The following is a 13,003-nucleotide window of genomic DNA, read 5'->3' as shown; positions in this document are numbered from 1 at the left end:
CCCCCTACTGTAAATGATAAGGATATTAGCAGTCACTGAGGGGTTCTGTGCCCCCCATATAAAGGCACAAGGCTGCAGGCTGAGTTATACAGGGAACTCTGAGTATCACTCATGTATTATACGGGATAATGTACCCCCTACTGTAAATGATAAGGATATTAGCAGTCACTGAGGGGTTCTGTGCCCATATAAAGGCACAAGGCTGCAGGCTGAGTTATACAGGGAACTCTGAGTATCACTCATGTATTATAAGGGATAATGTACCCCCTACTGTAAATGATAAGGATATTAGCAGTCACTGAGGGGTTCTGTGCCCCCCATATAAAGGCACAAGGCTGCAGGCTGAGTTATACAGGGAACTCTGAGTATCACTCATGTATTATACGGGATAATGTACCCCCTACTGTAAATGATAAGGATATTAGCAGTCACTGAGGGGTTCTGTGCCCCCCATATAAAGGCACAAGGCTGCAGGCTGAGTTATACAGGGAACTCTGAGTATCACTCATGTATTATACGGGATAATGTACCCCCTACTGTAAATGATAAGGATATTAGCAGTCACTGAGGGGTTCTGTGCCCATATAAAGGCACAAGGCTGCAGGCTGAGTTATACAGGGAACTCTGAGTATCACTTATGTATTATAAGGGATAATGTACCCCCTACTGTAAATGATAAGGATATTAGCAGTCACTGAGGGGTTCTGTGCCCCCCATATAAAGGCACAAGGCTGCAGGCTGAGTTATACAGGGAACTCTGAGTATCACTCATGTATTATAAGGGATAATGTACCCCCTACTGTAAATGATAAGGATATTAGCAGTCACTGAGGGGTTCTGTGCCCCCCATATAAAGGCACAAGGCTGCAGGCTGAGTTATACAGGGAACTCTGAGTATCACTCATGTATTATAAGGGATACTGTACCCCCTACTGTAAATGATAAGGATATTAGCAGTCACTGAGGGGCTCTGTGCCCCCCATATAAAGGCACAAGGCTGCAGGCTGAGTTATACAGGGAACTCTGAGTATCACTCATGTATTATAAGGGATAATGTACCCCCTACTGTAAATGATAAGGATATTAGCAGTCACTGAGGGGTTCTGTGCCCATATAAAGGCACAAGGCTGCAGGCTGAGTTATACAGGGAACTCTGAGTATCACTCATGTATTATACGGGATAATGTACCCCCTACTGTAAATGATAAGGATATTAGCAGTCACTGAGGGGTTCTGTGCCCCCCATATAAAGGCACAAGGCTGCAGGCTGAGTTATACAGGGAACTCTGAGTATCACTCATGTATTATACGGGATAATGTACCCCCTACTGTAAATGATAAGGATATTAGCAGTCACTGAGGGGTTCTGTGCCCCCCATATAAAGGCACAAGGCTGCAGGCTGAGTTATACAGGGAACTCTGAGTATCACTCATGTATTATACGGGATAATGTACCCCCTACTGTAAATGATAAGGATATTAGCAGTCACTGAGGGGTTCTGTGCCCATATAAAGGCACAAGGCTGCAGGCTGAGTTATACAGGGAACTCTGAGTATCACTCATGTATTATAAGGGATACTGTACCCCCTACTGTAAATGATAAGGATATTAGCAGTCACTGAGGGGCTCTGTGCCCCCCATATAAAGGCACAAGGCTGCAGGCTGAGTTATACAGGGAACTCTGAGTATCACTCATGTATTATACGGGATAATGTACCCCCTACTGTAAATGATAAGGATATTAGCAGTCACTGAGGGGTTCTGTGCCCCCCATATAAAGGCACAAGGCTGCAGGCTGAGTTATACAGGGAACTCTGAGTATCACTCATGTATTATACGGGATAATGTACCCCCTACTGTAAATGATAAGGATATTAGCAGTCACTGAGGGGTTCTGTGCCCATATAAAGGCACAAGGCTGCAGGCTGAGTTATACAGGGAACTCTGAGTATCACTCATGTATTATAAGGGATAATGTACCCCCTACTGTAAATGATAAGGATATTAGCAGTCACTGAGGGGTTCTGTGCCCCCCATATAAAGGCACAAGGCTGCAGGCTGAGTTATACAGGGAACTCTGAGTATCACTCATGTATTATAAGGGATAATGTACCCCCTACTGTAAATGATAAGGATATTAGCAGTCACTGAGGGGTTCTGTGCCCCCCATATAAAGGCACAAGGCTGCAGGCTGAGTTATACAGGGAACTCTGAGTATCACTCATGTATTATAAGGGATAATGTACCCCCTACTGTAAATGATAAGGATATTAGCAGTCACTGAGGGGTTCTGTGCCCATATAAAGGCACAAGGCTGCAGGCTGAGTTATACAGGGAACTCTGAGTATCACTCATGTATTATAAGGGATACTGTACCCCCTACTGTAAATGATAAGGATATTAGCAGTCACTGAGGGGCTCTGTGCCCCCCATATAAAGGCACAAGGCTGCAGGCTGAGTTATACAGGGAACTCTGAGTATCACTCATGTATTATAAGGGATACTGTACCCCCTACTGTAAATGATAAGGATATTAGCAGTCACTGAGGGGCTCTGTGCCCCCCATATAAAGGCACAAGGCTGCAGGCTGAGTTATACAGGGAACTCTGAGTATCACTCATGTATTATAAGGGATAATGTACCCCCTACTGTAAATGATAAGGATATTAGCAGTCACTGAGGGGTTCTGTGCCCATATAAAGGCACAAGGCTGCAGGCTGAGTTATACAGGGAACTCTGAGTATCACTCATGTATTATACGGGATAATGTACCCCCTACTGTAAATGATAAGGATATTAGCAGTCACTGAGGGGTTCTGTGCCCCCCATATAAAGGCACAAGGCTGCAGGCTGAGTTATACAGGGAACTCTGAGTATCACTCATGTATTATACGGGATAATGTACCCCCTACTGTAAATGATAAGGATATTAGCAGTCACTGAGGGGTTCTGTGCCCATATAAAGGCACAAGGCTGCAGGCTGAGTTATACAGGGAACTCTGAGTATCACTCATGTATTATAAGGGATAATGTACCCCCTACTGTAAATGATAAGGATATTAGCAGTCACTGAGGGGTTCTGTGCCCCCCATATAAAGGCACAAGGCTGCAGGCTGAGTTATACAGGGAACTCTGAGTATCACTCATGTATTATAAGGGATAATGTACCCCCTACTGTAAATGATAAGGATATTAGCAGTCACTGAGGGGTTATGTGCCCCCCATATAAAGGCACAAGGCTGCAGGCTGAGTTATACAGGGAACTCTGAGTATCACTCATGTATTATAAGGGATACTGTACCCCCTACTGTAAATGATAAGGATATTAGCAGTCACTGAGGGGCTCTGTGCCCCCCATATAAAGGCACAAGGCTGCAGGCTGAGTTATACAGGGAACTCTGAGTATCACTCATGTATTATAAGGGATAATGTACCCCCTACTGTAAATGATAAGGATATTAGCAGTCACTGAGGGGTTCTGTGCCCATATAAAGGCACAAGGCTGCAGGCTGAGTTATACAGGGAACTCTGAGTATCACTCATGTATTATACGGGATAATGTACCCCCTACTGTAAATGATAAGGATATTAGCAGTCACTGAGGGGTTCTGTGCCCCCCATATAAAGGCACAAGGCTGCAGGCTGAGTTATACAGGGAACTCTGAGTATCACTCATGTATTATAAGGGATAATGTACCCCCTACTGTAAATGATAAGGATATTAGCAGTCACTGAGGGGTTCTGTGCCCATATAAAGGCACAAGGCTGCAGGCTGAGTTATACAGGGAACTCTGAGTATCACTCATGTATTATAAGGGATACTGTACCCCCTACTGTAAATGATAAGGATATTAGCAGTCACTGAGGGGTTCTGTGCCCCCCATATAAAGGCACAAGGCTGCAGGCTGAGTTATACAGGGAACTCTGAGTATCACTCATGTATTATAAGGGATAATGTACCCCCTACTGTAAATGATAAGGATATTAGCAGTCACTGAGGGGTTCTGTGCCCCCCATATAAAGGCACAAGGCTGCAGGCTGAGTTATACAGGGAACTCTGAGTATCACTCATGTATTATAAGGGATAATGTACCCCCTACTGTAAATGATAAGGATATTAGCAGTCACTGAGGGGCTCTGTGCCCCCCATATAAAGGCACAAGGCTGCAGGCTGAGTTATACAGGGAACTCTGAGTATCACTCATGTATTATAAGGGATAATGTACCCCCTACTGTAAATGATAAGGATATTAGCAGTCACTGAGGGGTTCTGTGACTTCTCTGATTATTTTTTTAGTTCTGCAACTCTAAAGCCTGAAATTTCAACTACTATATGGTTGCTATGGATTAATTACCCAAGCAACCAGTTCTCTGGAAGTAGAATACAAAAGAATATATATCTGTAACCTTGTTATGGGCTAAGGGGGCCCAGCCTGAAGGCCAGTTAGGGGGGGGATTTGGGGTAAAGCTATAGTTCCAGGGGTACCCAGGGCACAAATAAGCACTCACCCCAAATCCCCCCCTAACTGGCCTTCAGGCTGGGCCCCCTTAGCCCATAACAAGGTTACAGATATATAGAAACATTGGGGTAACAGTCACCCTGCTATAGTTCCAGGGGTACCCAGGGCACAAATAAGCACTCACCCCAAATCCCCCCCTAACTGGCCTTCAGGCTGGGCCCCCTTAGCCCATAACAAGGTTACAGATATATAGAAACATTGGGGTAACAGTCACCCTGCTATAGTTCCAGGGGTACCCAGGGCACAAATAAGCACTCACCCCAAATCCCCCCCTAACTGGCCTTCAGGCTGGGCCCCCTTAGCCCATAACAAGGTTACAGATATATAGAAACATTGGGGTAACAGTCACCCCGCTATAGTTCCAGGGGTACCCAGGGCACAAATAAGCACTCACCCCAAATCCCCCCCTAACTGGCCTTCAGGCTGGGTCCCCTTAGCCCATAACAAGGTTACAGATATATAGAAACATTGGGGTAACAGTCACCCCGCTATAGTTCCAGGGGTACCCAGGGCACAAATAAGCACTCACCCCAAATCCCCCCCTAACTGGCCTTCAGGCTGGGTCCCCTTAGCCCATAACAAGGTTACAGATATATAGAAACATTGGGGTAACAGTCACCCTGCTATAGTTCCAGGGGTACCCAGGGCACAAATAAGCACTCACCCCAAATCCCCCCCTAACTGGCCTTCAGGCTGGGCCCCCTTAGCCCATAACAAGGTTACAGATATATAGAAACATTGGGGTAACAGTCACCCCGCTATAGTTCCAGGGGTACCCAGGGCATAAATAAGCACTCACCCCAAATCTCAGCCAACCAGGTTCTCATCTGTGTTCATAGCAACTCGTTATTGGTCTATTGGTTTTACCTGGGAATGACCCTCTGGGCCACTAAGTGGCAGTGATTAGTTTAATGACTCAGGCCATGACACTTAGTGAGCCATTAAACATGCCACTTAGCTCAAAGTGATTCTGAAACCCCCAGAAGTCGTCCCACTGCCCCACCCCCAGTGCAAGGTGAGATCCTGCCCCTGCCGGCCATTAATAAAGTGTGAGGGAACCTGCAAGTGTTACCGTGGGAAAGCTAATTGCCCAAACGTTTGTCCCAGCCGGGGCGGGGGGGGGGGAGTTTAAATATGGAAAATGTCTGAGGTCCCAATAACCTGGGCATCCCTCTAATACACATCTACATTAGCGAGTCCATCTTTTGATGGAACTTCCTTTCTTCTAATCATGTGGTTTAGTTGAAATTCTATTTCCTACCCCCCCCCCCCATCCTTTGAGGTCCATCGTTTGGCTTGGGCCCCCCTTTCCCCATAAGAAGGTTACAGATATATGTTACACATTTCATGAATAGAGAAACCCAAACCCACCCAAGTCTCACTAGAAGTGGCCTTCAGGCTGCCTTGCCCTATAGAACCTTGTAGAACTTTCTGTATGAGCTTCAGCTATGATTCCCAGATAATCCAGGTCAGCCAAGAGGTGTACAGTCCATAATATCTACCCAACTGGACTTGCTATGGTCTTCCTTTAGTATCTAGAGCTGCTAAGAGACATTCTTCACCATTTTCACCCCAACTGGTCTTCAGACTGATCCCACCAATGAACTGGGTCTCTTTATGGACCAGACCTACAGTGTAGGAACCACTGCCCTACAATGGGGTAATATTTTTTTCCAATTCCAGGGGATTCCATTGTGTCGTGTGTTTGGTTCCTATGGGTCCATATGCTTTTCTACAGCTTTGTAAAGATACAACTCTGATCCCCGATGCTCATGATCCCCAGTGTGACCTTCTGCATAGGGGGGAACATGGTCCAGTTTGGCATTTAATCTGTACAGTTTGAAATTGGTCAACGGGAGATTGGGTAGAAGGGAACCCTCACCAACCCTACATTTGTACCTGCTTGGACCCTCAGTAACTTTATTTGTAACCAACTATAAAATGGAAGTGACGTAACTTGAGGGCAGATGGATGACAGGAATGGAGGGGAAGAAGCCTCCCCACTAACTGCCTACCCACATCTACATTAACCTTTCTACTACCTGCCAAGTAACCACATATTGTTTGGTTCCTATGGGTCCATATGCTTTTCTACAGCTTTGTAAAGATACAACTGGGTAGTGACTTTATAGACACCAAGCCAATGCTTTGACTGAAGCTCATGATCCCCAGTGTGACCTTCTGCATAGGGGGGAACATGGTCCAGTTTGACATTTAATCTGTACCCTTTGAAATTGGTCAACGGGAGATTGGGTAGAAGGGAACCCTCACCAACCCTACATTTGTACCTGCTTGGACCCTCAGTATCTTTATTCGTAACCAACCATAAAATGGAAGTGATGTAACTTGAGGGCAGATGGACGGCAGGAATGGAAGGGAAGAAGCCTCCCCACTAACTGCCAACCCACATCTACATTAACCTTTCTACTACCTGCCAAGTAACCACATGTTTTGAGGGTACCCCACCCTAGTAGGACTGTTACCGACACATTCTCAATTCTACCTTACTCTAGCACAGGGGTTCTCAACCTTCCTAATACAGTTCCTCATGTTGTGGTGACCCCCAACCATAAAATTATTGCCCTGTCCTGCTCTGTTGAGGGGTAACACCTTGTCCTATTTACCCCTGGGGTAATTATTTGTAGCTGGGCACAAGCCGACGACACACTTTTGTCCCTTTGTAATGCGCTGAAGTGGATGTGGATCCCTCGTCTGCCTGATTCTCACAGGGGCCTCGGGGGGCCGGGCCGGACTTCCCGGCTCGTTATCAGGATCCATTGTTGTTAATTGCAGTCTAAAGTCTGTCTGAAGGACATAGATAGGGCTATACGGGAACCCAGCTCGGAAATATCTATTGTATCGGCCAGCACAGCTCCTGGGGAGAAACCCCCAACTCCACGTTTATATGAGAAAACCTACAGTTTAGGTTGAAACATTCTGTAAATCCTTGGAATGATCTAGAACAGTGGTTCTCCACCTTCCTAATGCCCTAATGACTCTTTAATACAGTTCCTCATGTTGTGGTGACCCCCAACCATAAAAATATCCCTAAGACCATCAGAAATATGTGTTTTCTGATGGTCTTAGGTGACCCCCGTGAAAGGGTCGTTCAACCCCCCCAAAGGTGTCCCGACCCACAGGTTGAGAACCTAGCCTAGTGTAGAGTCTAGCAAACATCGGCTTTAGCTGGGAGTGACCCTACAACCCAATTAAATCTTCCAGTAATTAGGTCACTAATCATGGAGGCCGACCTCTTGTGCTTCTGTTCGGGCACCCCAGCAGTCTGCCCCCCCCCCCCCCCAGTCTAAGGTGCAAATGTGAGGGAACCTGTGGGTGCGACTGTGGGAACGGTCTAAGCACAAACATTGCCCCATAGCCCTTTGTGCAGAGGAGCGGGTGTGTTTTTTTGCCCTGGGGCAACTGTCTGGGAAGTGAGTGTCAACGACTTGGGCAAGTGAATCAAGGATACTGTTAATTAGGAATTTATTAGGGAATCCCTTCAATACACATCTTCTTCCAAAGCCGTTTCCCAGACAAAGAGAAGGTCTCCTCTATTTACTGCATATTCTTCTGCCCCATTCAGGTGCCCGAGCCCTTCCATCGCCCCCTGTGACCCAATAAAACTAACACTGGAGGTATGGCTGCCGTTTGGCCAGTGGCCCAGTAGGGCCGTGGGAATGGGAGAGTGTGACCTTGGGAAGAGCAGGCTGCAGACTTTCTCACCTACCTGCAAATTTCATTCCAGAGCAAATGGCCCGGAAGTGTGTTGGTTGGGGGGTTTCTTGCAACAAGGTTACAGATATATAGAAAAATTGGGGTAACAGTCACCCTGCTATAGTTCCAGGGGTACCCAGGGCACAAATAAGCACTCACCCCAAATCCCCCCCTAACTGGCCTTCAGGCTGGGCCCCCTTAGCCCATAACAAGGTTACAGATATATAGAAACATTGGGGTAACAGTCACCCTGCTATAGTTCCAGGGGTACCCAGGGCACAAATAAGCACTCACCCCAAATCCCCCCCTAACTGGCCTTCAGGCTGGGCCCCCTTAGCCCATAACAAGGTTACAGATATATAGAAACATTGGGGTAACAGTCACCCCGCTATAGTTCCAGGGGTACCCAGGGCACAAATAAGCACTCACCCCAAATCCCCCCCTAACTGGCCTTCAGGCTGGGCCCCCTTAGCCCATAACAAGGTTACAGATATATAGAAACATTGGGGTAACAGTCACCCCGCTATAGTTCCAGGGGTACCCAGGGCACAAATAAGCACTCACCCCAAATCCCCCCCTAACTGGCCTTCAGGCTGGGCCCCCTTAGCCCATAACAAGGTTACAGATATATAGAAACATTGGGGTAACAGTCACCCCGCTATAGTTCCAGGGGTACCCAGGGCACAAATAAGCACTCACCCCAAATCCCCCCCTAACTGGCCTTCAGGCTGGGCCCCCTTAGCCCATAACAAGGTTACAGATATATAGAAACATTGGGGTAACAGTCACCCCGCTATAGTTCCAGGGGTACCCAGGGCACAAATAAGCACTCACCCCAAATCCCCCCCTAACTGGCCTTCAGGCTGGGCCCCCTTAGCCCATAACAAGGTTACAGATATATAGAAACATTGGGGTAACAGTCACCCCGCTATAGTTCCAGGGGTACCCAGGGCACAAATAAGCACTCACCCCAAATCCCCCCCTAACTGGCCTTCAGGCTGGGCCCCCTTAGCCCATAACAAGGTTACAGATATATAGAAACATTGGGGTAACAGTCACCCCGCTATAGTTCCAGGGGTACCCAGGGCACAAATAAGCACTCACCCCAAATCCCCCCCTTTCTGTTCCTGCAGGTTGGACCCATCCACAACCAACACAACCAATGGGGTCAATGGACAATTATCAGACCCAGGGGCCACAGGGGTTCCTGTTGGGGCAAATGGGGGAGCCCCCACATCACCCCAGCACCCTTCTGAGTTCTGCCATGCAGTCAGATCCTTATGGGCTGCAGTAATATGATTTGGAGGAGGGCCTAAAACGTTCATATTACAAATCTCAGGAAAAAAAAAAGATTTTTGCTAAGCAGCCCAGGGGCAGTTTCTAGATGTTGATTTGCCCCCCAGGCCCAGGCACACGCTTCTAGGGGCGGGGCAGCACACTCCTTGCCTCTGTTATGTTAAAGAGGCCGGGGGGGCGGGGCAAGAGGCTGGGATCGGGGGCGATTCTAATTGTAATTAGGGGGCTGGGCCATGGGGATTAGAAGGCAGATCGCAGAGGATTCGGGACACAAGCGACTTTCTCCTCACACAGAGCAGATGCATTCCCCTGGGATTTGCCCCCAAGCTGCTGGCTGCAGGATGAGGAACTCCTACCCCAACCGGGAAGATAAGAGGGTAAATGCGACCTACATCCCCCCCCCTGCGACCCTATCCCATGGATCTTACCTCTGGCTGCGCTAATTCTGCATTCTACCCAGAGTCTCTGCGTTTGAGCCCCAGGACTCGGTCTGAGGAGGTTCATTTGTACAATCAGAGCTTTCTCCCTACAATTCCAGCCCTTCAGTTCGATCATTAATAGGCTTGCCTCCCTTGAGTTCGATCTCAGAATTCTAGAGAAGGAGCCAAGGGATAGAATTTCAATCACTTCAGTCCGATCTTTAGTATTCTATCCCTTGGCTCCTTCTTTTGAATTATATCCCTTGGGTTAGTTCATTAATAAGCTATCCTCCCTTGAGTTCGATCTTTGCAATTCTATCCCATGGCTCCTTCTGTAGAATTCTATCACTTCAGTCCAATGTCTAGTATTCTATCCCATGGCTCCTTCTGTAGAATTCTATCACTTCAGTCCAATCTCTAGTATTCTATCCCTTGGCTCCTTCTTTTGAATTATATCCCTTGGGTTAGTTCATTAATAAGCTATCCTCCCTTGAGTTCGATCTTTGCAATTCTATCCCATGGCTCCTTCTGTAGAATTCTATCACTTCAGTCCAATGTCTAGTATTCTATCCCATGGCTCCTTCTGTAGAATTCTATCACTTCAGTCCAATCTCTAGTATTCTATCCCTTGGCTCCTTCTTTTGAATTATATCCCTTGGGTTAGTTCATTAATAAGCTATCCTCCCTTGAGTTCTATCTTTGCAATTCTATCCCTTGGCTCCTTCTGTAGAATTCTATCACTTCAGTTAGATCTTTAGTATTCTATCCCATGGCTCCTTCTGTAGAATTCTATCACTTCAGTCCAATCTCTAGTATTCTATCCCTTGGCTCCTTCTTTTGAATTATATCCCTTGGGTTAGTTCATTAATAAGCTATCCTCCCTTGAGTTCGATCTTTGCAATTCTATCCCATGGCTCCTTCTGTAGAATTCTATCACTTCAGTCCAATCTCTAGTATTCTATCCCTTGGCTCCTTCTCTAGAATTCCATCCCTTGAGTTTGTTCATTATTAAGTTTGATCTTTGCAATTCTATCCCCTAGCTCCATCTCTAGAATTCTATCACTTCAGTTCAATCTTTAGTATTCTATCTCTAGGCTCCTTCTTTAGCATTCTATCCCATGAGTTCTTTCTCTAGAACTTCATCCCTTCAGTTCAATCTTTAGAATTCCATCCCTTGATATCGATTTGTAGAATTACATCACCTAACCGGACCTGTAGCTATAGCCAGTCCACCCCTGCTAGCCACCCTTGCTTTTTATCCCTAGTCAATGGGACCTCCACCTCCCCACCCTACCTATTGGCTTCATCCATAGAGGACCTTTTCCTTCATTTATCTTCATTCAGTTATTATTTATATAAAGCCTTTCCTCTCCAACCTGACTTTTGATACCCAGTAGCCTCCTCTCTCTGTGTTGCCTGCCTGGCCTCCTCATATTTTCCCATTTATTTCTTAGCTTGACCTGCTTATCAATCCCATTTTCACACTAACTTTCTTCTTTGCTTTCTTCTAGCTAATGAAGCCAGTAATAGAGAAAAGAAGGAGAGACCGAATTAATCAGAGCCTGGAACATCTAAGGACCCTTCTCTTGGAGGCCACTCATGATGAGGTAGGACCCTTTGAATAGGTTTATCCTAGGAGGATTCCTAGTTTTTCATTAAGGACTTGACCCATTGCATTTAGGAGTAGGGGCACCACGTTTATGGGACTACAAAGTGCCAATAGTTAAAACCACCATAGTGCAGAGTTGAGGTTATGGGATATTTGTACAGATGGGACCTCCAGTCTTTGTCTCCCCAATTGTCCACTGTGTATTAAGAGCACTGGAGCTGTGAGAGCAGGTTTGAAATGGTTTGCTTTGCCTTTAGACCTATTATTGAGTCATTTCCAAAGGGCAGGAGTGTAGTAGAAATGGAATGTTCTTGTGTTTATTTATTGGGTCAAATTCTAATATGTTCTTCTCTTTCCCTGCAGACTTTAAAAAACCCCAAGGCTGAAAAGGCCGATATTCTGAAGAAGACGGTTCACTTTCTCAAAATGTGTCATAATCCAGGTGAGAGATATCAAACCTATTTTGTATGCCCTTTAATATTGTAATTATGTATTATTATCATGTTTATCTCCCCAACCTCCAGCTTGAGGCTCCCAAGCCATAAATTGCTGTAGAATGGTACATTCCACCTTGTATAGCTTTTATATAGTCCACTCTAGAACGTTCCGTTATATGACTGCTTCTAATAATTATGTCTGACCTCATAAAACTTACACGTGTCTTCTTGTTTCTTTCTCCAGTGCCGTCGGATGGAAAGAAATTGCTGTCGGGGTTCAAAGGAGGCTTTCGGGAAGGACTCAACCAGGCCACCTCCTTTCTGAACTCGGCTGACAGTATCTGCCAGAAGAAGAAGGAGTACGTGGTGCAGAGGCTGTGCCAACACATGGAGCAGCAGACTCAGAAGCACTGCCACGACTCCGCTCAAGATGTCTCCTCCAGGGTCAACCAGAGGCAGATCTTGCCGAGCCCACCATTGATCTCCAGGGTTACAGGGAATGGACTGGAACAAAGCCCCGAGACCCAGACCAGCCGACCTCCTCATTCCCACCATCCATCTCCATCCAGTTCCTTCAGAACGCCCTGTATGGGGCAAGAACAGCAGCAGACACCCCCACAAACTTTTCAAGCCAACACCAACAAAAAGCCAACCCAAAGGACTCTCTTCCCCCCGACCAGCTCCTCTGTTAACTCCGCCCTTGTGTGGAGGCCCTGGCCATAAATATTATTTATTATCCCCTCCCTTCTCCCCCTTTTTTTGTACATATGGACTGTAAAATTAAATTATATCTTTATCTTTTTTATACTTTCATCACTCTGTATTTTCTACGTGCATAGCTCTATAAATTAAAGGACTATAGGTGTTGTTTTGTATATTCGTGTTTAATGTGAGTGGGGGGGTATTTTTATTATAGGGTTTGTTCTATTACAGGGAACATAATAACATAATAACCAATGGGCTGGAGATGGGAGGAGCCTGAGTCACTGATACATACAAGTAGAATG

General features: G+C 46.3%; 1 protein-coding gene across 1 annotated transcript; it reads left to right on the top strand.

Annotated features, from left to right (window-relative positions):
• Positions 1–9,789: 9,789 nt before the first annotated feature.
• hes7.2 (hes family bHLH transcription factor 7) lies at positions 9,790–12,871 on the top strand. Its single transcript, XM_002942629.5, has 4 exons — positions 9,790–9,908; positions 11,462–11,557; positions 11,923–12,001; positions 12,241–12,871. Exons 1-4 carry the CDS (start codon positions 9,831–9,833, stop codon positions 12,717–12,719), a joined length of 732 nt encoding a protein of 243 aa, XP_002942675.1. The 5' UTR covers positions 9,790–9,830; the 3' UTR covers positions 12,720–12,871.
• Positions 12,872–13,003: the final 132 nt, after the last annotated feature.

This window comes from Xenopus tropicalis, chromosome 3, assembly GCF_000004195.4.
Source record: "Xenopus tropicalis strain Nigerian chromosome 3, UCB_Xtro_10.0, whole genome shotgun sequence".
NCBI lineage: Eukaryota > Metazoa > Chordata > Amphibia > Anura > Pipidae > Xenopus > Xenopus tropicalis.
This window is presented reverse-complemented; position numbering and strand designations above follow the sequence as displayed.

What these genes read in the sequence shown, in the direction of transcription:
- hes7.2 (XM_002942629.5), top strand. Translation starts at nt 9,831, where the DNA reads ATGCATTCCCCTGGGATTTGCCCCCAAGCTGCTGGCTGCAGGATGAGG. An exon ending in CCAACCGGGAAGATAAGAGG is followed by an intron (nt 9,909 to 11,461) that starts GTAAATGCGACC and finishes GCTTTCTTCTAG; the next exon opens with CTAATGAAGCCAGTAATAGA. An exon ending in TGGAGGCCACTCATGATGAG is followed by an intron (nt 11,558 to 11,922) that starts GTAGGACCCTTT and finishes CTTTCCCTGCAG; the next exon opens with ACTTTAAAAAACCCCAAGGC.